This window comes from Excalfactoria chinensis, chromosome 1 (genome assembly GCF_039878825.1).
Source record: "Excalfactoria chinensis isolate bCotChi1 chromosome 1, bCotChi1.hap2, whole genome shotgun sequence".
Taxonomy (NCBI): domain Eukaryota; kingdom Metazoa; phylum Chordata; class Aves; order Galliformes; family Phasianidae; genus Excalfactoria; species Excalfactoria chinensis.
Window position 1 is genome coordinate 108,771,219 of NC_092825.1, and position 27,789 is coordinate 108,799,007.

At 33.4% G+C, this 27,789-nt stretch overlaps 1 protein-coding gene across 15 annotated transcripts in view; it reads left to right on the forward strand.

Moving 5' to 3' along the window:
• The window catches only part of DMD (dystrophin), a 1,110,121-nt gene that overhangs the window by 398,136 nt on the left and 684,196 nt on the right, over positions 1–27,789 (forward strand). For 11 of the 15 annotated variants that reach the window (XM_072348356.1, XM_072348443.1, XM_072348773.1 and 8 more), the window contains exons 8-12: positions 6,844–7,022; positions 8,007–8,129; positions 20,796–20,984; positions 21,315–21,496; positions 24,759–24,909. In XM_072348356.1, the coding sequence (XP_072204457.1) occupies positions 6,844–7,022; positions 8,007–8,129; positions 20,796–20,984; positions 21,315–21,496; positions 24,759–24,909 (824 nt within the window). The remainder of the gene's footprint in view (positions 1–6,843; positions 7,023–8,006; positions 8,130–20,795; positions 20,985–21,314; positions 21,497–24,758; positions 24,910–27,789) is intronic. The other 4 variants (XM_072349305.1, XM_072348682.1, XM_072349124.1 and 1 more) reach the window with 1 other exon arrangement.

Below are 27,789 nucleotides of genomic sequence, written 5' to 3' on the forward strand. Positions count from 1 at the left end.
CTAATGTTTTGTTGCGTTACAGTTCTTTATTTATTTATTTATTTTCTATCTTTGTGTTTTACTGTTAGGAAGCCATTTATGCTAGAAAGAGCAACGAAAGTTAGAATCTTACAGAATATGTGTTTAGGAGTGTAAGAAAACTGATGGATCGACTTAACCACTTAGACTAAGTATGATTTTGCAGATTTCAAAACCAGAGGTAATGTCAAGTTTATTCAGCCAGGAAAGTTCTTGCTTGTGAGTTCAAGATTCATTTTACACATACGTGGCAAGTCATAACAAACGTTCAGACAGATTTGAGGTATTCTCTGCTTCTGAGGTGTTTAATACCAGATACATTTGAATTCTGTAACCTTTTATTCCCGCAAATCCTGTCCCGTCTTTATAAATTTGAAAGGTAAGCACAAATATAGTAATCTTTTGAAAAGATTTTCTTGATGCAGCTGTTGCAAGTTTATTCAGTAGAGCCTACAAAACGTGACTGTAGTCAGCATCTTGAAGATATTCTGTACACTTGAACCATAAGTTTTAAAATGTCTACTTTCATAAGGAAATGTTTGCTGAAAAGTTGATGGCATTTTCATCAGGAAAATTCAAATCTAGTTCCACTCTCACTTCAGTTCTGTGCATGCATTTTTTTGCCTTCCATTGTCAGTTCCTTTTTTTTTTTTTTCCAAACTATGAATTTTATTCTGCAAAACAGTGAACTCTGACCTTAATGCTTGTTCATGTAGGTCACTTAACAGCCTTTCAAAATTCTTATTTTTGTTTAGTCCTGTTTCAGGTAATACTTTAATTGCTTTTTTGTATCCACTGGACTTTCTGTAAGATTGCAAACAATAAGTTATCTACCTCCCTGGAATGGAATACACTGAATTACATGGTAGTGCACTCCTGTTAAGTTTTAACTGCCTTTTCCACAAGAGACTGAAATACAGTTTTATGCTTATTTTTTTTTCCCCTAAGTTGGCTAATGCACTAAAGACTTCATACTGGAAAGGGGACTGTTGTCTGCTCTTGAACAATTGTCTGCACTTTAATTTGTTAAATAATTAACTATTTGTATTTCCAGATTTCACTTTGATACGGTTATGCGGTATATCATATGTTTTTAGGTTTTGTCTATCTGCAAGTCTACAACTATTCCTTCAGGGTGCTAGTAATGATTTTTCATTTTGAACTTTGTGATCAACCTATTAATAGAACATACAGGGCAGAAAATAATTTCAAGTTTAAAAATCATTCAAAAGAAGTCAGTGATTGAAGAGCAAAGGCAAAAGCTTCTGGCTAACCCTTGAGGATCTGTAGGTTTTTTATTGTAGGAGTATTACTGGAAACTGTACATAGCAGAGAAAACCATTACCACTTCTGTGTCATACAATTTTTACAATTTTAGCTGCAGATTTGAGTTCATCCATGTCAAAACACAATTGGTGTTTTGTATGTATGTTCTCAAGAAGATCATTCAAAATGTCCTAGTGAGCACTGGCAGATTTTAACACAGGCATTGGAATTTGTTTGAGAGGTTTGCTTTTGTTTTTGAGGCTGAAAGGCTTAAAAATGTACATATGTAAGAGACAAATGAGAAAATTATTTCTATTATTATGTCTATTTTAAGAACTTTCTGTGTGTGTGTGTTGGAATGGAAACTTCATAAAATTTTGAAGTTGATAGCAGTTTTGAGGTCTTAAATGTACTTCCTTTGGCTGTTTGCCAGTATGGCAGTTTAACTTATTATTCCCGAAACATTTTTAATTAGCCCAAACAGCTACATAGATTACAGAAATATGTGTACATTGACTTAAAGAGCCACCACATTGTGTATCCCTAAGAAATGTTTCCAAGTGGAATCACTTGACCGGCACAACAGAATTGGTGATTTCAGCCTTCACATTAAAAAAAGTACTGAAACTTCAGAGTTTCCAGTTGATTGTCATTTTAATGTTTAATAGGACAATAATTTTAAACACTTCTCTTTTGTCTTTATCTTAAATACTCTAGTTGAGGTTGCTGCTGTCATATCAGTTTGTTCAAACACTGCAACACTCAGTCCCTCATGTGATGAGTTTATATTGTGGAAAAACTATTTTACATTAGATTTTGTTTTTACTGAACAATCCAATATCTCCTTCAATTAGCTTATGTTGTGCATCTTTTAGATCCCTCCTAAACAGCTGCATTTTTATATGGTGGTATTGTGTTCAGAAATTCCAATAAATGTTAATGTCATGAATTTTTAAAATGAAAAATAGCCTTATGTATGGGAAATTGGTAATCACAGCCTGAATCTCTGATTAATCAGCTGAGGCAAGTGTTGGGTCAGCTTGTGGGAGCACGGGTGAGAGTGATGTAGCTGTGCTCCCGGAAGGGGTGGAGTTTGACTCCACCTCCTCTGGACCTCATTTAAGGGCTGACCCACTAAGGCAGCATCTCTTGGAGATTGCTCTCCAGTGGAGATTGCCTCAGCATTTCCCAGCGAAGTCATCCACGTCGGTGAGTCTTTCCTTATAAATAACTTTTTGAATATCTACTACCATCTTTGTATCATTCCACCTTACACCTTGATAGAGGGAAGGAAATAGGAACAGCCTCTTTTTCTTTGTATGTCACTTATAAGTAAATGTGTCTTAAAATTGGAAGCAGTATTTGGATGAATTTTTGTAGTTTGCAGACTGTGTGGCTGTATTTACATAATAAAACACTGCATTTAAAAAATGGTGGATTTTGTTCCTCTTGGTGGCTGTGTACAGTGAATGTGCAGTACGGGAGCTTATTTAGGTGTTTTATATCATCTTCAGTTTCACTTATTTCTTAAAAGGGATTCTTTCCTCTTGAACTGTACATCTTGAAAAGGAATTGCTTATGGACAGAACATAAGGTGACAAGGGCAAACCACTCATGAACTGACTTGTGGATCCATTTTGAAGAATTTAACTTTTTTGCTGTGTATGTATTTAGTTCTTTGGCACTACATTCTCCAGAGAGTGACTAGTTTCAGAACATTTCAGGTTTATTATAGTCACCGATCCTTAGCAGCCAACTAAGTAAAATTAAGTTGTTTAGACTTGTAATTATGCTTGCTGAAAAGTGCTTATAAAAATCAAACTATATTGAAATTTATTGGGCAAATTGCATTGAGTAATACTTGTAATAACCTTTTAAAAGCAGCAACCCTTAATCAGAGGTGGATTGCTGTTTACTTCACAGTTCTAATTCTCTATGGTGAAACCTGATTCTTCCTGTTCCTTTGAGACTTGTTAGCCAAGCAGCTGTGACTTCAGATGAGCAGAACGTTATACTAATGGAAATTCATAGTGGAGATGTAGCTATTCTGGAGCCTCCCTAGTACCAGACAGGTTTTTCAGCCTGTGTGTTGGAAGCAGAAAGTGTTTTGTTGTATTTCTCTTGACTTTTTCAAATGGACTGTCTAGCCAAGTATTTGATGGATGGGGGGAAAGTGAGAGGGAGGCTTACTAAATACCTCCCCTTGAGACACTGGTCTTCAAGCATCTCTAGTCAGAGAATTCTTCTTCAAGGAAAGTATGTGAAATCAGGGCCCTGTTCTGTATCTGAGGAAGTAAGCACCTTCTGCAGCAAAGAAAATAAACTAAAGCAACTGTTTATATGCTGATGGAGCCCATGGGTTGCAGGGCATCAACATGTCCTCTAAACAGTGAGCTTCATGTGATATGTCATAATAATTCTGCTAAAAGCTCACTGTTTTCAATAATATTAATCTGCAAGCATGAAGATTTCAACAATAGAATCTTTTTCCCAGTATCTACTGGGAAATCCATGCTGGATATCTTTCCTGTACTGTTGTATTACTCTCTTGTTAAGGTGCTGGAATCCTTCTCAGAGATCTCCAAAGTATTTAAGATTCTTGTTTGGTGAACATGTTAATAGTGTAATTTGTGTTCAGGTTATAAAATTTCCAGTTTTAAAATCTCTTTTGACTTGTAGCCTAACTAGCCTCTGTGACTTTAAGTTCTTTTAATTCCTATCATGGATGATTGCTGTCAAGAAAATTGATGGTAATATAAAGGACGTGACATTTCTGAATTGGATTTGGCAAACATGCCTTGTTGAAAATAATAATAATCCTAAATGATTCTTTTATTTACTTGTTTTTAGTTTTCTCTCTAAACTAGTATCTGAATATTAGCATAGTTTAACATATTTGGATTGATTTATTTTAGAGAAGATTCATTAAAGGAAATTTTCAGACAGCATAGGTCAGCCTGACAGATTTTTTGCCCCCAGAGATGAAAACAGACATATTTCCTATGAACTGGTGAAATTCCTTGCAAGGAAGTGCAGAAACTTATATTTATTCTCAGTCTGTCTGTTAGGACTTCAAATATGAGTCAGTCTAACAGGTGGTAAAAAGAATATATTAGAATAGGAATCAGAAAGGAAAAACATGAAGGCAAAGGCATAATACGGGATAACAGAAATCCTTCTAACTCTGATTATTCAAGAGCCTCCAAAGAAAGATTTGCTGAGATTTAAATTCCATAATTTGTACCAATGGTTGTTTATCTGTTTGTTGTGATTACATATATTTTTTTTCTATTTACTAGTGAAACCTGACAGCTGCTTTTTATGTCAGGTAGACCAGGTGAACAGTTTTTGGTACATATATTATTGTTTATAAGATATTTGATTTATTTGTGAGGTACTGATACATAGATACGTAGATACATGCAATTTATTTATAATTTATTAAGTTTGTTGTTGTTGTTGTTGTTTTTTTTAAGGTATTTACCTATTTGGTTACCAAAACAATTTAAAAAGGAAAATAATTAACAACAAATGGAAAAATCACAGCTGACAAAAATGCTTGTTCTCTTTCAGAGTACATCCATATATTTATTAAGAGATGGATATTCATGTAAACATCAATTAGGAGTAGACACCTAGGAGAAGTAAATGTTGTTTGTTTAAAATATTAATGAGAAGACAAGATGATGATAACAGAATATTTCTAGCAAACCATGCGAAGGCAGAGGGATGTAGTTTGATTTCAGATGGATAAGACATGTGCGTTTTTAAATGTGCAAATTGTGTGTACTGTGATAATACATGTTGTGCATATGGAAGGGGGTGGGAGGGAACGGTGACAATTTTCTTCAAGTTGTTTGTGTAGAATTAAGCTTTTAACTCTCTTTTATTAAGCAAGGGTGTGGAGATAAGACAAAAATCCAAACTAAAAACATTGATAGGACATATCTATTGAGCCACATATTTTATCTCAGTTTCTGAATTTATAGGAAGCATTCTGTCTTCTCAAAAGGGAGGATTAGATTCCACCTTCTAGCATTACCGATTCTGCCAGAGTGTATTAACAACTGTGTTATTTTTTTTTTCCTTTACAGAAATCTTAGTTAAGCCAGGATTAATTTAGCAGAATCACATAATGATTTAGGTTGGGAGGGGCATCTGGAGGGATGTACAGTGTAGGTTGCTCAGGCCCAAGTCCCAGCAACTTTTGAAGATCTCCATGGATGAGACTCCACAACTTCTCTGTGCAACCTGAACAGTAAAAACTCAGAGCTTTGGGTTTCTGCAAGCTCTTATGTGAAACATGTATGGACTTCATACTAAATTTCATTTCCAGTCTTTTTACATTTTGATTTTCTAGGAGAAGAGTGGCAGGTGAACTTCAGTGCCAAATAGCAGCAGCTAACATAACTTACCTTCTTACAGAAATGGCTAGTGATGTTGTTCTGTTTTGGTTGTGATAAAGTTAATACTTTTCGTAGTAGTGCATATGGTGCTATGGTGTGAATTTGTAATAGAGTAGTGCTCGTAGCACAAAGGCATCTTAATTGTTGCTGAGCAGTGGTTGCACAGAATCAAGGTCTGCTAGGGAGTAGGCTGTGACTGCGCAAGAAGTTGGGGAGGAATACAGTCAGCACAGCTGACCCGTACAAGCCAAAGGGATATAATTTTTCCCTTTGGTTGTGCTTCTTTTTTCTTCATCCTTTTTATCTTGCTTATTAAACTATCTTTTTCAATTCACAAGCCTTCAAACTTCTGTTCTTCTGATTCTTTTCCCTTCACATCCAGCTTGGTTTAAGGCCAGGTATTAAGCAAGAAGCTGTATACTGTGTAGCTACTGGGTTTAATGTAGTGGGGTTATGTCACAGCAAATGTTGACTCAAGATGAAACTCGTCTAATGATTTATATACATGTGTATATATGTGTGTGTGTATACATATATACACACATATATACACTACACGTATATAAATATATACATATACATGATTATATACATGATTAAAATGTCTGAATTCCACGTTTCTTAGAAATATAAGTGTTATATAGTTATGTTAGAGGTTGGAATTGTTCTGAGTGAACTCATTTACGGGGTTTTTCTCCCCCCCATATAACTGTTGCTTCCAATGATTAAATAATATTAAGAAAATGTACAGAGCATGACTTTGAAAATGTGATTGTCTATTTATTTTTTTTTCCCCAGCAGTGTTTATATAGTGCAAGAAATGTAGCTTTTCCTATGTCTAATTGTGCTTAATGAGGATGATGCTGTCAAATTGCATACTATGTGCATTTTCATTAAAGGAATATAGGACGAAAATTCATGTTGAATGAGAAAACAAAATTACCATTTTAAACTTTGGCTTTTTCATATTGGTATTCAAGTTTGGTCCACAGTTTTGGAACTTATTGTGAGGTTCTAATTGGTCTCTAGAGAACTCACATGGACAATAGATCATTCATTAGGCTATAAACTTTTTATGAAGTTGATTAGCTATTTTCTCATGCACGCTGTCTAATTTAGAAACTGAAATGATGCATGCTAATTTGCCTTCCAGACGTTGCAACTGCCTGTCCAGATAAGAAGTCCATCTTAATGTATGTGACTTCCCTTTTCCAAGTTCTGCCACAGCAAGTCACTATGGAGGCTATCAGGGAGGTGGAAATGCTGCCACGACATTCAAGGGTTACTAGAGAAGAGCACATACAAGTACATCAACAGCATTTTTCACATGAGGTGAGTTGTCGTTCTTTTCTGCATTCATCTTCTCTAAAGTAATTTCCCTTTACCTGCCCCCAAAATTTGCTGTTAGTTGCCAATGGAATGCAAAAGGTCCCTTTTCAATGTATTTCTGTACTGTTTTTCACTTTGCACTTGGCTGTTTAAAGTAACTTCTGAAGAACTAAGTGCTTTGTAGTTCCCTTTTGCAGCACTGGATATTTTAGTTGTCGAAGTGTGCTAGAAGAAAGAACATAAAACCTGGAGAAAATTTTACATTCTAAACACAGATATATTAGAGCTTATTTTGCCTTTTACAGCTGCTGCCATTTTTCCACATTCATGACACATTTTTAATTACTTTTTTTTTTTTTTTTTTTTTTTTAAGCATTTCTTTTATACTGACTTGCTTTTTAAGTCTGTTTGTTCTCAGCTCACAGTTGGCTGCTCAGAAAGCTCTAGTAATCCCTGGAGTTAATTATTCCACCTTTTCCAGTTACATTTGTGACTGAAATCATCAGCTGAAACTGTTTAGTGGATTTTAGGCCTGGTGTACTTGTGAATATAATCTCCGTTTTTTGGGATGCTCAGTACAAGCAGATGAGTATTAGATTTGGTTATTCAGGATTTGCCAGAAGATCAAATGTTTGGGTTGTTGTTTGGTTTTTTTGTTTGTTTGTTTTTGTTTTGTGTGTTTTGGTTTTGGTTTTTTTTTTTTTTTTTTTTTTTTGTTGTTGTTTTGTTTTTTTCCCATTTATTTATTAGGAATTTTTAATTTGTATTGGTTTTCTGCTTGTACTGAGTCTTGAAAATTTGTACTTTTTGGGGAGAGATGTCAGATTTAATACTATACAAATTTTGACAGCAAAATATTAATGCTACCCTTGACAGATATAACTGCTGATGCCCTTTCTGCATTTACTTTTAAAATCATTGCTTTACTTCTAAAATATGTTCATATCCACATAGCTGTTATTTCCACCTCTGATTTCTTCTTCATAGATCACAGTCAATATACCCCAGAGACCTTCACCTTCTCCTAAACCACGGTTCAAAAGTTATGCATATGCACAAACTGCGTATGTCATACCCCCTGACCAAAAAAGGAGGCAGGTTCCTCCACAGGTCTGTCAATATTGCTATTTTTTTTTTTAAATTTATTTATTTTTTTTTCAAATTTGTTCTGTTGGGCTTGAGGCTGGAGTGAAAGCTTGTGCAATGTGCTTATATCTGATCTTGATGAGCCACTTTTCCCAAATGGTTTTTCTGTTGTTTGTTTTTTAGCATCTGTCTAGTATTTACTTTTTGTTGTAAATTTCAGCATGGCTGGCCAGAGATGTTATGCTGACTGCTAGGGATGAAGAAAATTCAAACACTGATGCTGTTTTAGAATTCTAATCTTCTTCCTTTAGTCATTTTGGTAAATAGTGTGTATGTTGACTTTAAAGAGCACTAAAAGAACAAACTAAACACACATATTTGGCATCTCATTGTTACTAAACTTGTATCTAAGATTGAATTATAAAAAAAAAAGAAAAAAAAAAAAAAAAAAAGATTACCAAAGTTGGGGAAAAAAAAAAAAAAAAGAAAAGAAAACATTAAATTTAATATTTTTATACAAATTGTATTATGAAATTGATCATTTTAATAAAAAATGGCACTATATCAACATTTCAAGTAGGGATTCTTGGATATTTTTTATTGTTCTTATTTACTTGTTTTATTCTTACTTAGCTTCAGTAGTTTAATCTTATTTGTTTCAACCAGTCCTCATACTAATAATTTCAATATTAAATTTCTATAACTTTTGACAAATGTGGGAGCCAAATATTGTGCTTCACTTTCATTATTGGAGAAAGAAAAAATAAATAATGCATTTATCTGACACTGCATTGTGTGTATGCTGTCTAACCTCTAAAAATGTATTTTGAATTTACATTTTAATTTAACAGTGTTTCTGAATCTACTCTTCAAGTGACAGATATTTTACTGGATAACTTCCTTTAAGTATTCCAGGAAAATAAAGCTGCACACACCTGCATGAGCCCTGTTACGTTGCACTAACATCAAATGTCTTGCAATGGTGATTGAAAATGGCATTTGTTTAAACAAGATGTTTAAAATTGATATGATTGATTTCTTCTGTTTAGGTACTAAACTGGTAATTCAGAAGAAAGGGAAGTCATGATAGTTTTGGTTGTTTTTTTTCCTTGAGCCACTTTTGTTGTAACTTATTTTTCATCAACATTCCAAGCCCTCAAATGTAAAGTATGAGCTCATGTAACTGAAGTCATTGCTTCAAAAAATATTAAGATCTATTAAGAAAATGTTTTATCATTTAGTCCTCATCTTTCATCACGGTTTTCATATTTCCTTTTTCCTGAGTTTTGAAGCTTTGTCTGTTATATTTCTGCAGTAGCTGTTATTATAGCATTTAAATTCTGCCTATTTGACAGAATCTGAAGACCAATGCAGAATTGGGCCATTTTATGTTGGAGGGTGAACAAGAACAACTGAAAGGAATTTACGTTAAAATCCTAGGTTGAGAAACACCTGACTGTATCATTGTCGTAAAAATGAATTTGTAATACAAGTAGTACCAATTAATACACCATTTCAGTTTATACAATTCTTAATCAGTGGTAATTACTTTTTTTTTTTGCTTCTAGCTCTCTAGCTATGTGTAGATTGAAGAACAGCAGTCATCTAACATACAGGAAGTTTATAATCATGGTGAAATTGTGGTTGATAATTTTTTGCTCTAGGTATCTGAAGCTTATATACCTCAATAATCTCATCTATTTAACTAAGTCAAATATTTCCTTTTAAGTTCTCATTTTGCTTCCAATTTTCTGCCATCTCCATTATGATTCAACTATATTATGATTTTGGGGTATCCTTATTGATTTTGCAACTGCCTATACATTTTCCAGTCAAATTTATTTCTGTAGGGCAAGAAAATTTGTTTATGTAGAAGCTCATTATTTCTTCAGTATAAAGTAGAATCAACATTTAATGTATGTAGGAAATGTCATAACTCAGGTAGAATACCCCTTCAGTGTCTCTGTTTCTTAGTAGCCTAGAACAGAATAGAATCCTTTCTTATATTCTTTGAGGAGGTTTCTCTACTCCAGTTATCACTGCAAGTAGCAGCATCAAACCTTTGAAATCAATCACACTAGAGTATTGTGGTTTTGGTGTTTTAAATTTCTGAAAGCATAATACCCAGCATGGGCTGTTTTATCAGTGCATCCTGTTACACCATCATGTGTCAACGTCTTTTGTCTTATGACCCCTATCACTTCTGTGTCATGTTCCAGTTCTCTTTCTGTTCCCCTTATTGCTCCTCTTCCCACTTATTTTGATTCTTCGCAATTCCTACTAATACTAGTATGCTGTGAAGGTTCATAACATGCATGAGGTTGCATTAAAATCCATCCTACCAGTTCTTATTTTGATACATAGAAACATACTTCTCTGCAAGGCCGACTATTTACTTTTTTTATAACTATTTACTAGTTACTTAAAGTTTGGCCAGATTTTTGCTTAATGTGGTGGTTACTTCTCAGATTCAAAGGAAATATTTTCTGCCAACCAATTCACTCATTGCCACCTTATCTTGTGGGCTATTTGGCCACATTTAGTTGAAGTTGAGGCTTTTAAAAAGCTGTTACAAAACATGGCTAGTTGTTCTGCTAATAACAAGAAAAAGAGCTTCCATCCTTCAAAATAACAATTTAAAATATCCCCCTTCAGCTTTTATGTTTGAGAAACTTTTATATGTGACATCACTTAATTTCATTGAATGCCTGACCAAGAAGAACAATGTATTTCCTTTCTATTTTTTCAGAAAATATTTTGTCAGTGTAGTTTCAAATCAAGTATTGATCCCAGGCAAAACTCATCTCACTGCTTTCTTACTTGCTCTCCTCTGCCTGAACTCTATGGCATGTAAATGATACTGTCTTAAATGAGTTCAAGTACAGAGGTGTTGGGGGGGAACAAAAAAACCAAACACTGAGGTACCTACAAAAAGATTTTAATATATTGAAAAAAATAATGTTGAAAGTGTAAGTATTAATTGGGATTTAAAAAATAAATAAATATCTATCTATGGGCATAGGAGCCAATGTTAATAAGAATTAATAAGTTAATTTTGCCTGCCTTGGATTCCTTAGATTAAGCAAGATCGAACCCATTATAATTTTGATATCTTGTAGACTTTTATTCTCCTAACAGAAGTAAATATTTCTTCTTTCTCTGATATTTGAAGTACAGTGTTAATGTGTAGGATCACTTTTAGCACTTAGGGAGATAAACATCAGTAGATTTGAATTAAAATAATTTGGTATGCAGTTGGGCCAGTGTGGACAGTATTGCCAAGCACTTAATGATTTCCTTTGAAACTTAAGAATCAGAGACTTTACCTCAGGCCTTAATTCAGTTGTTGGAAATCTCTAACAATGCAGTCATTACTCCTATTTTGCTGAAGTATAATATATTTTTTTTTTCCATATGTTCTCTGTTTTGTTTGATGTATTTTGCAGAGGTACTGTACTTTTACTTTCTCCATCCATTCATTAGTACAGAGAGAACTTGGAAGGTTTCTAGAACTGCATTAGAAACTGAAGCTGAGTTTACTTCATCACAAATCATTTGGCAACTTTGCCATGAGATTTGCCATGGTTTTCTAGTTCTGCACTGCTGTGCGTCCCATGTGAGTTAGCTTGTGCCTTGCTGACTTATAAGTAAGGATAGTGTATTATTCAGAAAGTTAAACATGCTGTAGTGTAAATGTATCCATTGTATATTTGGCTTTGATCTAATAAATGTGAATGATTCACCTACATGTGGTGAAAATTCAATCTATAGTGAAAATCCATGCAAAAATGAGAAAGTGTGAGTGGAAGCATTCACATCTAAAATAAAATCTTCACCAAAATAATGTTGCCATATTAGGCATTTTTATTTCTCTTATATTGAATAGAAGTCCATTTTTGGTTGTTTGTTTCTTTTAATTGCTTGGATTTGAAGGCATACCACAGGGTAGGAAGCATACACAACACTCAAAAAATGTTAATTTAAGCCAATTCTGTACCACCGAATCTCTTGAATGTGAAGTTATGGATAACAGTGTATATATCTAATATATCCAATCCAAGTAAAACAATAGCTATAATGATTTCTTTTAAACAGAACACATTAGTTTTCCAAATATATGTATTTTTCACTACCAGCATTTAATAAAGTCACCTGCACAAAAAATAAGCTAGCAGAAATAAACACCTTAATGGAGGCTGAATTGTGATATTAGTACCATTATGGGAACTTCATTTCTAGTACTATAGATTTTATTTATTTATTTATTTATTTTAAATATGTTACACGTGTAATATATTGTCAATTAAACCAGTCAGCACCTCAGCACCACACAGCATTTTGCTCACTCTTCCCTGGTGGTATGGCAATTGCTCACCATCTGCCAACCAATGTCCAAGCAGTCTGTGAGCTGCAGCTCCCATCCTCAGCCATCTCTCCCCAGCTTTAATGTTCAGCACAACACCATATGATATAGGAGCTGGTCTATTTGATCTAGCTGTCATGGTTATGTTCCTATTTTGCTCCTGGTGTACTCCCAGCTCCTTGCTACCTGGACAAATTGAGAAATAAAAAAGTCCTTGACATAGTGTAAACACTGCTTAGGAAAAAAATAGGATGTACATATTCTGTATATTAATTACACTTACTAATTTGTACTCAAACAAATGTCCAATTCTATGGTATCTTAATAGTTAGTTGTACTCTGTGGATTTTTATTCTATTCTTCCATCCAAATGCTTGTCTTTGTAAATGTTTACCAGTATTTTTGTGTGATTTTCATTTTTAGAAATATTTCTTGAGTGTTCCTGGTTTTACTGTCTATTAAAATTATGAGTAATGATTTTGATATGATTACTGAACTTAAAAATGTGAGGCTGCGCATTCAGAGGAGGAAAAAATCCTGTTGTGAGGTGAACAGCTATCATTTTATCTCATTTTCAGTTTTACATTTGTTATTCATAACATGTTGAGACAAGTAAGGCAATCATACTACAGAATTTATAAGAAATATTAAATTACTTAAGCCACTTATAGAACAGCTTTTTTGTTAGCTTGTAATTTTAAATTGAAAATATATTCTTTGACATGATTTTTGTTGAAAATGGAAAACCTCTTTAAGTTTAATATAACCAAAAATGCAGTTAGGAAGAGTTTAAGTCTAATGAGACTAAAGCACATAAGAGCCATGAACAGAGTATTCAGCCTGTTCAAAGCAATTTGACTGTTTGAGATTTTAGATGACTTTGCAAAACCAACTTTTAAAATACATTCTCACAACTGTGATAATGCAGTTTTTAATACTCTAAAATCTCTGAGACTCTATCCTCAACTTCAGAGAAACTAATTAGTATGTCCACTAATTGGCTCTTGTCCCAAACATTTCTCAGAGGAGTCATCTTATAGATGTATCATTTTTTTGTTAATTGCTCTTGCTATTGAGACTTTTTAGTACTATACTGTGTGAATATATAAAAAGATTTTTTTGTGTTAAACATTCTTATTCTGAAGACTAAATGATCTTTAATGAAGATCCTGAAGAGAATTATCATGGCTCAGTAGCCCAGAATAATAGCAGAAATGATTTCTCTGTGAATAAAATATATTGAAAAATATTTGAGGTAATGACTGGCTTAAATTTTGCAAATTTGCTCCTTTAGTTATTCTTTTTGCTAGTTAAAACTTATAGAAAATAGAGCTAAATGCAGTGCAAATTACTGGTCAATTAAGATTCATGTGGTTGCAGTTTTGCAAAGAAAGCATGATAAAATTGTGTTTGCAGATTATTTCATCTTCCAGCCTTTATATTTTGTGATTTCTAGCTCTTTATGTGCCTCTATGACCATACATTCAGTGACTTGAATTTTGAGCTTAAGGAGTATACTGTGATATACAGAAGTATACTGACATGATAGTGCATTTTCAGGTACCTATAGATGAATGCACATGCGCACACACACACACATCTATCTTAAAACCATTTATTTCTTTTAATGTAACTTTTATGCTATCATCCAGCAATAATTTACAGTTCATTCATCCTATCTGAAGATAGGAAATGTGATTTTGTTACCTTTTCTTTAATTTAATGAATCTGAGTTTAGATTTGTGAACTAATTTATTTGATCTGACTTTCTGCAACTTCCCTAGACATCAATAGTGGTGCTTTCTTTTTTGACCAGCAGTCTATAGCAATTGCAAAATATGAAAAATGAACCCTGAGGCTCAGCAGGCTTACTTTTAAAGCTACCTTTGGTGGTCCATAATAATCAATACTTGGCTCTTTTGCATATGTGGCTCACAGATTTAAATAATTTTCTGTTTTCAACTAAATTTTATATATACCTTTCAGTTTCCTTCATGTAATCTATTCAAACCTGCCCAGTGCCCCATCCAACCTGGCCTGGAACACTTCAAGGGCAGTGTATTCCCAGGTTTTATTGGCAGCCTGTTCCAGTGCTTTACCAATCCCAGAGGGAAGAATTTATTCCTGATTTCTAATCTAAATCTATTGTATTTTTGTTCAAAACTGTTGTTACTCCTTGTCCTGTTGCTACACTCCCTGATAAAGATTCACTCCTCATCTTTTCTGTAGGCCTCCTTTATGTCCTGGGAGGTCTCTTAGAATTTCTTTCTGGAGCTTTTTCTTCTCCAGCCTGAACCATTCTAACTCTCAAAGTCTCTCTTCGTAGGGGACGTGCTACATCCCTCTGAACATCTTCTTGTCTCTCCTCTGGACTTGTTCTATCAGGTACCTGTCCTTATGCTGGGGGCATCACACCTGGAATCAGTATTGTAAGTGAGGCTGCCAAAGTAGAGGCTTAGAAGAACTTCACCTTCCCTGCTGGTCACGTTTCTTTTTGTGCAGCCCTAGAACCAGTTGACTTTCTGGGCTGCAAGCGCATACTCTTGGCTAGCATCAAACTTTTCATCCATCAGAAACCCCAGGTTCTTCTGAGCAGAGCTGCTCTCAATTCTTTCTCTGGCCAGCTTATTTTCATGTTTGGGATTGGCCTGACCAAGGTATGTGACCTTGTGCTTGGCCTTGTTGAGCTATATATGATTCATAGAGGCCCACCCTTCGAGCCTACAAAGATCTTTCTGGATGGCATCTCTTCCCTCCAATGTGCCAGCTTCACCACACAGCTTGGTGCCAGCAGCAGATTGCTGAGGTTGCTAGGTTATTCACCTAGTTGGTAACACTATTGAGTTCTAAGAACAGTCCTGAATTTCTAGATCTGTCTATCCTTTTAGAACCCCGCTTCTACTTCCTACCAGATAATTCTGTCTAGATTCATTAACCAGTACTGAAAATTCATTCTACTGCTAAATTTTTACCTTCCTTTATGTGAGGAGTATGTTTACATGTTATTTAGAAACAGATTACCTGACCTACTTATGTACAAAGTAACAGCACCTGAAATATACATCACATTAGGGTTTGTGTTTTTCTTGGATTGGAATAGGGAAGCAATGATAAATGGTGGCGTTTTAATAGCAAGAAATCTTAATTTTCTTTTAGGTGTATGGTGAATGCAATTCATTTCAATCACAGTCAGTTGATTTAATACATCCATATCAAGTCATATTACTGTTTAGAGCCATAATTCTTAACTGCTTGAAGGAGAAGTGCCTTCCTTTGAAGAAAATACTGTGCATCTTGTCATCAGTAATACTTCAAACAGGGATACATCTCATAAAACTGAAATCTTGATATAATTAGAACACTGAAGTGAATGTAGGCTGAAATGTTTTCTGCTGAATTCAAAAGAATAAAAATGTGTGGTTAGGTAGGTTTTGTGAAAGATGAGTCAAAGAGCTGATATGTTTTTTCAGGTGTAGGTGTACTGAAGAAAACAATCTAAGTAAATAAAGGGATGAAATCCTTTTTTGAAGCACTGATTTATTTGACCGTAAATGTAAAACTAAAAAGTTTTAAATAGTGAGAAAATTGGATTTTGCCGGGTAGCTGACTGTCTCAGTTCCTGTTTCTTTACTCTTATACCATTTTAACTATTCTTAGTCTCTTTTTCTTACTTAGTCTTGGTATCTTCCCTCAGTCATCACATACAGTTTATTTACTTCAACCAACTCCTAAAATCTAAATCCTAACATGCAAAATTGTCTGTAGCCAGGAAAGTCGTTGGCTTTTCCAGACTTTAATTGTAACAACTTAATCTCTGGGAGTAGTTAAAGATAAACATTTTCTTTTATCATTTCTGGACAATATTTTCAGCATTTTCTTTCATCTGTAATACACTTAGATTCATGCTTTCTGGCTCTGTTCAGTTGTGATGGACTTTCCAGTCTACTACATATAAAAACAGCAGTTGCATGGAGAGGAAGATTCATCCAGATGGAAGTATCTTCGATAGGAATAGATTCACCAAGGAAATCTGCTACTATAAACTAGGGTATCTCAAAAAAGCAAACAAAAGCTGCAATTTTTCAGATTTTTTATAAGCTTAAATCTTGAGTTGAGTTTTCATATGAATGGCAAAAAGAGTCCCTTCCTGATCAAATATATATCCAGAATAAACTGAAAATACCAGCCTCATTTATAATGGGGAAGTAGTCAATGTTATAGTAACAAGTGATCTGGACAATTTATCACTTTTATGACCAGAAATGACTGAACTGTCATATTTGGTATTAGCATAGTCTTGATTATTGTGAAGAACATTTCAGACTGAACAGTTATAATTTTACAATTTTAAAGACATAAAATATGGTTTTGTAATGAGAAACCTTTAGCAACTTATTGGATAAGCATTGATATCTGTCTTGCCTGATAGGAACTGTGATTAGATGGTCAAATTGCGTGCTATTTTCTGAGGCTGTAATTCTGCTAAAGGAGTTTTCCAAAGCAGAAAACTACACTGAATGTAAAATTGCATTTGTTAAAGAGAAATATTTCTTTAACATTTGATGTCTCTGAATTTTAAAACTCTAAATGTTGAGCCAGATTCATATCGTACAGTGAGAAAGAGGCAGTTTTGGAATGAAGGCATAATGTAAATAAGAGTGCTACAATAGATCCTAAGTTTTCATTGTAAAACTGCTTTCAGAAACCACCTAAGCAATTTCTAAAAGTCAGAAGGAATCTTTGTTAACTAGTACAAAAAATTTTGGAGAATTTACTAGCATGTGTGACTCTTCTCCTTCCTTTAGGAATATAATACAATGGTAGGTGAGTAACTCCCCCTCTCCTCACTTACTCACCCTGAAGCAGCTGGAAGCTCATCATTTAATCACCCTGAATTAATTCAGACAGCTGCCAAGCATGCCTTATTTTTCCAAGTTTCTGAAGGTCAAAGGCTTTTTATTTTCTCTTTTTATATTTTAATTTAAAGAGAAATGTTCCTCAGGGTCTTCCACTCTTGACAGCCCCTACTCTCCCCAGCAGAAAATGGTGAAATATATAAAAACTCACATCCTCATCTTTTTATACTCATAGGATATTTTTATGTTCATTGGATTTTATGTCCTGGAGGACAACCTTTATGTCCAGAACATTTTTATACCTTCTAGGTCAATCCCTATTTTCCATACAAGAAAAAAAAGACTAGTTAATTTCCCAAAACACTTGTGATCTGGCTGCCTTGCTGATTCCCAGCTGGATGTAAGGCAGCTTTCATTAAATATCTGAATTGTTTGGTTTAATTTCCCCTTAACATTTGTGTCTTTGTGCATGTGTTGTTACTAAATGGATTATATAAACAAATGGGATGTTCTGATTTGACTGCACCCAATCAGCTTTCTTTTGTGTAATAATTGAATTATTCGCAAAGAATAGTTTTTTATTCCAGAAAGAAACTGTATGCATATATGAGGAGCTTTTTTCCTGAAGTATGGTTTTCCTAGTAATGCACCACAACAACAGTTTAATTTCATCTTGTCCTGATTCTTTTTTATTCTCTTAAGAATTATGGTTAGAAGCCATTCATGGTAGTTATCTCCATTAGTGAGTCCATGGTTTTGGTCTCAAATGTAGTATATGCAACATCAATGGCTATTTTTTTCTCTATATTTTAGTATTACTGAAAAAACGTCATATAAATTCAGAAATAAAGACACTGTCAGGAGTAGTGTGTTTTTAAACTCACTTGACTACCATTATTATTTACAAAATTCAGGACTTCAGTTGTTGTTAGTGATATATGCATTATTTTAGTGTTCAGTATTCTTGGGTTTTACTGAATATCATATTGAGATACCCAACTTTATTTTGTTAATTTTTATTTTTTTTATTTTTTTATTTTTTTATTTTTTTATTATTTTTTATTTACTTTTAAATACAATGCATGTGGCAGTACCTGTCCACTTACAAATGTGAATATTTAATATTGTGTTTAATTTTCCATTCACAACTGAGCCAACGGGAATCTTGGTTATAAATGGGAGTGTTACAGGTGTGATAATCATCTGCTAGTCCTTCTTTCAGTATAATGTTGTGTTGTGTAAATTACAGGGGTAGATTTATGATCAAATAATTTTATTATTTTGAAACAGTATGTTTCTCTCATGTCACCAAATAGTCATTAGTGTTTGCATAGCACAGTTGGAGTAGTTGAGTTTCCACTGCTTTGAGTAGTTGTTTTGCATTCTGTATGCAGGATGAGCAAGAATGTTCAGTTATTTCACATAGCTAACAGTACTGATAGAAGTAGTGAAGATATCGCATAGGATCAGACTGTTGCTGTCAGATTTGAAAAGAAATAGTCTGTGTGCTCAGTATGCTCTAGACTAACAAGGGGCTACTAGTATCTCGGCTTCTGATGGTTATTCTCTGGTTGTTAATCTTTCTTATCCCCATAAGCATGGAGAAAATGAAGGTGATTTAGTCCTCATCATTTAGGAACTTGTGCTATCCACAGATGCATGTTTTCTATTTTTGTTGTGTGGTTCTTTTGTTTTTTTAATTGCTTATGCTCCAACTGACTTCCATTTATCTGCTCTGTTCCCTAATGAATGATTCCAGTTCTCTGCAGTCAGCGATGCTGTAAAATTTCAGGGAAAATGGAAAAAATATTGTTGCCTCCCAAAATCAAATAAAGGGCTTACTGATAATGTTGTTCACAGTCCTTTGCTTATACTTCCTCTGGCTCTTTTCTGATTTCCTTCTGTCCAGAAACTGCCAATTTTTGAATGAGAACATAGTTTGGAGTAGATGCCAAGAAGCTGCTTTCATATCCATTTATGTTAGTGTTTGCTTTTCTCTTTTACATTTCTCAATACTTTATTAAAATACTGCAGAAGTGAATCTGCACCATTTTGTCCCAGAATGTCACGAGTATGGCATTTTTTAATGTAATTCCGTGCAGTATTTAGAATAATTTGAGAGAAAAGTCTGGTCAAAATTACTAGGGGAAATTACAGCAAGTATTTCTGCTGCAGAGGTGCTAGCAGGTGCTTGGTTTTAGAGTTATCAGACATGAGAGAACATTCTGTGTTGTATCTAGATGAGTGTTTTTCAGATGGTGGATGGAGATTGTCACACATCTGTGCAAATGTGATATCCACAGTGTTGTTCAGCTATTACAGAATTTTTGTATTTTATTTTTTTAATTATTTTTTCAGTATATCAAGTATGGATATATTTCAAACACTAATACTGTCAAAAGTAAATAATGACCTGTACATAGTCAGTGGTCCCTTTCTGCAGTAAATTAGGCAATTCAGAAATAACTTGCTGCATACATTTAAAGTGGTAGGGTTATTTCTTAATAAAATTTATATAACACTTATAAATCTAAACTTGCCTTTTTGTCAGCAAGTATATGTGCTGGAATTGTTTGTGCATCAATGTTTGTATTATTAAAACCAGATTATTGAGGTCATCAGATTTTCCAAGCCTGCTTTTATGATGTATCCTTAATTACTAAGTGTTGTTTTTTTTTGTTTTGTTTGTTTTTTTTCACACTTAAACAGTGATGAAGTTAAGCTAGTCTAGTGTATATTCCTTTGTAGTGATCGTATTACATCCAGTTTGGTTCTAGGACTAAACTTTTGACTTTCTGTCCTAAGCTACAGTGAAAGGCTTCAAAAGCTCTGCCAAATGTTCTATTTGCTCAAGTATATCAGTAGAGACAACTCATGCTAATAAATCATTAAAATTTTTTGATATATTTTTTGATGAAGGCCTGAATATATTTTTAGTGTATGCTTTTGTAGTGACTAACTAGCAAATTAATTACAATTTCTCAGAATTTTTCATAAACGTACGAGATGACATTTTCTATATCACACCATGTTTGTAGCTTCTGTTTTGTCCTGGTCTTCTAGGATCAGATAAATTAGTAAATACTTGTTATTGATTTATTGGTTTCTCTGCAGTGTCAACATGCAACTTGAGGCTTTCTGATGATATAGTTGTACTAGTTGCTGTAGAAAATAAATTACAGTTCAAAAAAAGCATAAGAGAACTCTACAGTTATAATTCAAATATTGCAGCTATTCTGAATAGTTACTAGAAAATTTGAATTCCTGTGTGAAATACCTCATTTACTATGAATGTAGTTATTTCTCTCAGTGTTAATACTTCTTGGTCAATTAGCAGGTATACTAATCATATGTAATCCCCTGCATTAGCGATCAAAAAAAGCTATTTTGGTATGCAAGAAAATGATATTTTATTTATTCCTTTCTATAACTGTCTGAGTAGGTTCTCTTTGCATTACTGTTTTTGATCAGTTTTTAGAAACTGTTGAAAAAAGAACGTATACTACCACAGTGATGAGGTCCGAAATGGATCTGGACAGCTACCAAACTGCTTTAGAAGAAGTACTCACGTGGCTTCTCTCTGCTGAAGATGCATTACAAGCACAAGGGGATATATCCAGTGATGTAGAAGTTGTAAAAGAGCAGTTTCATACCCATGAGGTATGTATTTGTACTGATCTTTTGTTGGTCATTTATCCATTTGGATCGCATAAGAAAATAAAAAATAATAATAATAATAAAAAATCTATAAAACAAATAAATTTTATTTTAAATTTGTATCTGTGGAATTTGAAGACTGTACTGAATGCAAAATGTTAAATGCTTACTTCTCTTTTGTTTTTTGAGATTTGGGTAGAGTTTGGGTAAAAAGAAAGAAAGCAATTTGAAAAATGAGGTTTGGAATGTGGTAAAAGTGAAGATATTCCTCCAAAGTCTGTTCTTTCCTTTCAATGAATCAAACTGAAAACAGAGTCTTCTTTCTGTTGTCAGGGTTTCATGATGGAATTAACTGCTCACCAAGGCCGTGTTGGTAATGTTTTGCAAGTTGGAAGTCAACTTCTAACAATTGGAAAACTTTCTGATGATGAAGAAAATGAAATACAGGAACAAATGAATCTACTCAATTCTCGATGGGAAAGTCTCAGGGTTGCAAGTATGGAAAAACAAAGCAAGTAAGTAATATGCCAGGTAAACTAATATGTGTTGAATTTGGCTGGGACAGTACTGAACTTAAATATCAGCTGTGAATTTTTTCACGATGAACAAGACTCAATCTTAGTGCTTTTATTTTAACCTGAAAATTGGTGTGTAGTGACATTGAAGTTTAAATGATTTTTAAGCGCTGTTTCTAATGTTAAAAATAATGTTAACATTTATAATTTCAATTATATATATATTTAATATTTCTATGCCTTGCTTTGAAATTTTGTTTTCCATAGTAATATTTATAATAAAGCAGTCCATAAAGGTAAGACATTGTCATTGTGCTGCTGTAGAGTAACTTATTTTTCTTGGCATGGAGTGTTTAACAGAAGAAATTTATTGAAAGTCACTTTTTGTGTGTGTGAATTGAATTACTTATTTTAGAAAATGTCTATGTACCTGTTATGTACCTATTTGACATCCTTTTTCTCAGATTTTGTTTATTTATTTATTTATTTTTAATCATGGAGTCGTTTAATTCCAGTTTTATTCAATAACTCAGTTTCAAACTCACTTGATGGGGTTTTGCTTTACCTTGTGGAATTATGCGCCTCTACTGATCTTTCTGTAAAAAGGAAGTAATGGTGAAGTTTACAGCTGTCTTACTAAGTCAAATCCACTGGAAATTTTAAAATGAGTGGGACATCACTGTCAGCTTTTTTATAGTCAATAAGTTAATTACTAAATATAGCTGTTCTATACAATAAAGACAAATAAATGCAGCAACAAACCACCCAAATTTAAGATCTCTGATGGCTTCCTCATGACTTCGAGTTATACTTCATTAAAACCTTTCTTTTGAGATATTACATTTTCTCAGAAAGATGTACTAAGCAAGAAACTCTTAGATCTCTTCCTTCAATATATCTGGAAAGCAAGTCCTTTTTTAACAGTGATTTCTATAAAAAAAAATGAATATATATATTAATTAGGAAAAGGACAAGCTTTAGAGGAGGTATATGATATACTGAGCATCCTCTCATCTTATTTTTGCTGCTGGTAGGTATGAAATATTGGGGTGTATCCATCTACAGCAAGCTAGTGGGTTGCACCTACAACAAACAGTGGGCTTTATGAACCATTGCTCTGATTTGATACTTGACATGAAGGTGGAAATAGTTGTCTGCATTTTGTAACTTCTCAGTGGCTTTAATTATATTTATCCCATATCTTTCTGAGCCTGTGTAAACTTAATACCATCCAGAGCATCCTTTCGCTGTGAATTCCATTGGCTTATTCCTACTAACGTTATGAGGGATGGCATCTTTTTGCTGGTCAACATCATTTAGATTTTCTTACTCTTGCTATAAATACATATATTTGATTATTTATCTTGCTCTTTTGTTCTTCTTTGAGCATATTTAGTTCCACCTTATCTTTTTGGTATAAAAGCAACCAAAATTGCACACAATAGTAAAAGGCAAGCAGTAATTTGGAAAAATCACATAACATTGTTTTGTTTGATTTGGTAATTTTCCTCCAATAGGTTCTAAGTGATTCTTTTCCCTTTCTCCTTCCCCCTCTTTTTACTGAGTAATGAGATTCTGTTTTTGTGATTTCTCTGCATTTATGACCTTGCATATCTTTCAGGTCTGTAAAATTGCTAATGAATGAAATCAGCAGAAGACACAAAGTGATAAGAGCTTCACAGATAATTTGTCACTATTTAATTTCTTATACAAAATAATGATAAAAATAATTAAAATATAAGATAAAAAAAAAAAAAAAAAAAAAAAGATTTTCCTATTTGGTCAAAACAGATATTTAGGCATCAGTTGATTGTTTACGAGCTGAAACAGCTTTCACATCACATGTAATGTATTTATAGGTTATTAGACTCAATTTAAACTTTCAGGATCCATCTTCTACCTTGTTGTAAAGAATAATCTTCTGAGCGCATAGCTGTAATCCCATCTTTGAGATAGACTGACTTGTCAATCCAAATAGAGATGGTTTGTGAAGATAAGAACCGCAGGACTGTCTGTCCTCTGGTAACGGCAGTGGGAAGTGGGCATGCTACAGCACAAGGGAAACACATGCAGACAATCAGCAAAAATTAAAAAGATTTCGTAAGAATGGATACTATAAATGTGAAAGGAACTTAATATTTGAGAAGTCATTTAGGAGCTCAGAATATCAGAGGAATTTTGGAACAGAGCAGTGCATTTACTTAAATGTGGTACAAGTTTAATTTACTGTGTTCAGCATGTACTGAACAAACTGTTGCAGCAAGTAATGCATTAACATGCTGAAGTAAAACAGCTTGCTTTTTCATTTCTTCCTCCTACCTTTCCCCAAATTTAATTCTTTACAGTAAAGGGTCTCAGAGTGATAAACGGGAGAAAGGGTGGAAAGCTTAATGCCAATTACCACATTATGAAGATTTCTACAACTTTTAAACCACGTTCAATTAAATGAAAAGATATTTTGTGTTTGGATATTATTGAAAACAGTGAACTGGATCTAAGTTTAACGCACATAGTATGTGGAAGATGGATAATAGAAATAATTACTTGTAATTCCATGGCTCAGCACTTATTTCATAAGTTGCAGATTTTTTTCAGGCAAGATTGGAGGATTTCTGAAGATGTCAAGTAGGAAATGTTAAGTATTTTTTAAATGGATTTCTGGTCAGATCATTTTAGAGTTATCAAAAAACTTTCTAATTTTTTTAGAACGTTCTCCATTGAATAATTGAAAATTTAGTTCTCTGTGTAATACTCTTAATTTGAGGGAACCTTTTAAGTACATGTACAGTACTGTGGGCTTTTTGAAGTTTATGAATCCAGATGATATTTTGAAATTTCAAATAGCTGTAATAGAAATGCACCTAGAGAATACAACCTCAGCAAAGCATAAAATATATCCAGTTCCAGGGTTCGAATACTAAGGATTTTTGTTGTTGTCTTTAATTCCCGGACTGTTTCAATTTAATTGTTGCTTAATTCAGTATTATTTCAACATATCTTCACTTACTTGCCTGAAAATATTCTTTATTCTGGCTTGGCATCTAGCCTCATGAAAATCAGTTTACCAATCAAAATGCCCAAGGACGTTCTTTATGTCTTCTGTAAAGAACAGATTTTGAGGTTGAAATAAACATGTGTGCTGAAAAGTCTTACAGAGCTGTCATCTAGTTTACAATCTGTAATATTAACAAAGATACTCAAGAGCACATAGGGCAGACAGGTTTTCTTTCATATATAAATGGAAATGTTTGTTGTTTTACAGTTTACATAAAATCCTAATGGATCTGCAGAATCAGCAACTAGCCCAGTTAGCTGAATGGCTAACGAAAACAGAGGAAAGGACAAAGAAGATAGATTCAGAGCCCTTAGGTCCGGACCTAGAGGACCTAAAGCGTCAAGTAGAGGAGCATAAGGTATGGAATGGAATTTGGGTACTGCATTCATGTATAGCTTCCAAAAACTTTAAAAAGTGGATTTTTAACATTATGAATGGCTATTCCTCCTATGAGAACACAGCAGTGTAATATGGAATCTTGGTTTATTTATTTATTTTTTTATTATTATTATTTTGTACGATTAACAGGCTTTTATGGAGCTCTTAAATCATTATTTTGACTTTTATCCTGATATAAAAAGTTAATTTTTCCATATAAAAAATGCACTAGAGTACACTATACAATTGTAATGTCCCTGTGTTATACCTTATAATACAAATCTCATCAGATTTTATAATTTATGCTTTTTTTTTTTTTTTTTTTCTTTTTTCATGTTGCATTTTTCCCCGTGCATGCTGTAGAACTGTTCTGTAACCATAATTGGGCTGCAGCATCTTGTTAGGACTCCTGAGACTTTGAATATGCAACCGTGAAGCACTATAAAATAAACTTCACTCTCTAACTTTAGAAGATCTCTTTTAATAATGTATTCATGAAAAACAAAAAACTAATAAATGAAGTGTGGGAGAGAATTTGACCAAGGTATTCCATATTCAATGAGGATAATGCTGTACAATTTGAAAGGGAGGGAGCTGGGGAGAAAGAGACTGTAATTCATATATATATATATTTACTGTATTAAATCAGATTTGTATTAATTTAAGTTTCACAATGAATGAACCTTGTTCCTAATTACCTTTTGTGTATGTACTTTTAAGTGTCTGTGTACCTTTAAATAGATAATACCTATATTTATGTATGTATTTGTGACACATATGGTGATAATGTTAGGAAGACACAGAGAAGTGTAAAAAATAGAGTATGAGGTGAAGGAGATGTACTTTGATAATCTATTAATGTTTCTACAGCAGTAGTTTGAAATCTGTCAAGATACTAGAGTTCTCTAGTGTCTTGACAGGTTTTAACATTTCCTGCTTCATGGTCCATGTCAGTACTATAGTGTACAGGCTCTAGAGGGCAGATAATCTCCCAGAATGAGCCACTTCAGTGTTGGGGATAATTTTTCTGCATTCTGATTAAGGATTTCTGAAGAATTATAGGAATTCTAGGCCTACTGCTTTCGTTTGTGCTCTCACTGCTTTGTGAGATGATAATGGTTTTCATTCTATAGATTTGCTAATGAAGTGTATATTCTGACATAATCTTTTTCCAAAAATAACATTTATGTGAAGTGGTATTTGGAGAAAACAAACAAACATAATTTGAATACAGTAATCTTTTTCTGTATCTTCACAACTGAACACCTTTTTTTGCTTTCAATTACATATGCATAGTTCTATGTAGGTATAGTTTCATTAAATACTTTATGCAGCACAGTGACCCACCATAAGGTAAAATTCTAGAATGTTAATACCATTTTTATTTTTATTTTTATTTTTTTTAATTCATTTTAAAATAAGCAAAGAAACAAACAAAAAGATCAACATTCTCCTCAGTTTTTTCTGTCTCATTTAATTCTGGACAGCTCATGAACTATTAGGGCATTCCTGAGGTGAGAAGATAGAAAGGCCACGATCATTTCAAATTAAACAAAGATGATAGGCTGGTTTTTGTCATTGTCCTATCTCCATCTCCTCTTTACTTCTGTCATCTTCTCCCCCTCCTTCTCTCTTCGTTAATACTTCATTTCCACTCTTTATTTCATTTTATTTATATCCTTTTGACCTACTACTTCCCTACCTTTGATTATCCTACTTGCTTCATGGTTTTGTCCCTCGGTGTGATACTTGGTTTCTTTGCTAGGTCCAATACTACAAATAATCATCATTCTGTAATGCAGATTAGGAATCACACCTATCACTGAGATCACAGAAGGCAAAAACATTCTTTTCAATGTGCCTCTTAGTTCAATAGTGTGAAAGATGAATAACTTGATAGTACACAAAAAATGCTGAATGGATTGGCATAGAGAGTTTGTTATTAGCAGGGTGTTTGTGTTTATATATATATATATATATATATATATATATAGTAAGAACCCTGGAACAGTGAAGTGCATTCTGGAATAATACTCAAACATTTTTTATTTAAAAAAAAAAAAAAAAAAAAAAAAAAAAAAAAAAAAAAAGGCTATTTGCTTTTGCTGCGGTATCTTAAGCGTTTTGTTGGCAGTTGTAAGGGTCCCTTATTTATGTTATTAAATGAGAAAGCTGCTTTTCAGTAAAAGACCGAGAACTATTAAATAACTGAAGCCTATTGATATATTATAAATTCTTTTATTAAGGAAAAATGATTTTAATTAACTTTTTATTATATATATCCTAATTTGACATTATTATACTATTTATAATTTTTAAAAATTTTATTTTCATTACCTTACCGGGGGGGAAAGCTTGAGAGCTTGAGCTCCCTAGGTTTTTGGGTTTTGTATTTTTTCCTGGAAGGCTGAGCTTCATTTTTATTTATTTATTTATTACTTTTGAAAGAAAATATCATTAACTGCAGTAAATATTTATTGTTAGAATCTTGTAGTTAACAGGGGGGAAAAAAAAAAAAAAGGAAAGGAAAATTGCAGAGGTAAATTTATAAACTTACAAAGTGTTCACATATCAGGGATGTATCTTTCTTCTGGTTCGTTGATACCCTGTGTAATTTTATTCCCTTTGGATTAGATTGCCTGGGACTCAAATAACTTGTGATCTGATAGACAGATAAGAATTAGAGCAGCTGTGGTGTTTTATGAGTTTTTATGAGCTGTCTCGGTGCATCAACGTATATGAGTTGAAGTGTGGAAACAGCACAGGGATAGATAAAGTTTTAAGTCCCTGAAAATTTCCTTCCTCCAAGCTGAGGATTGCTTTTTACAAATTTGATTTTAAATGATCTGAACTGAGCATG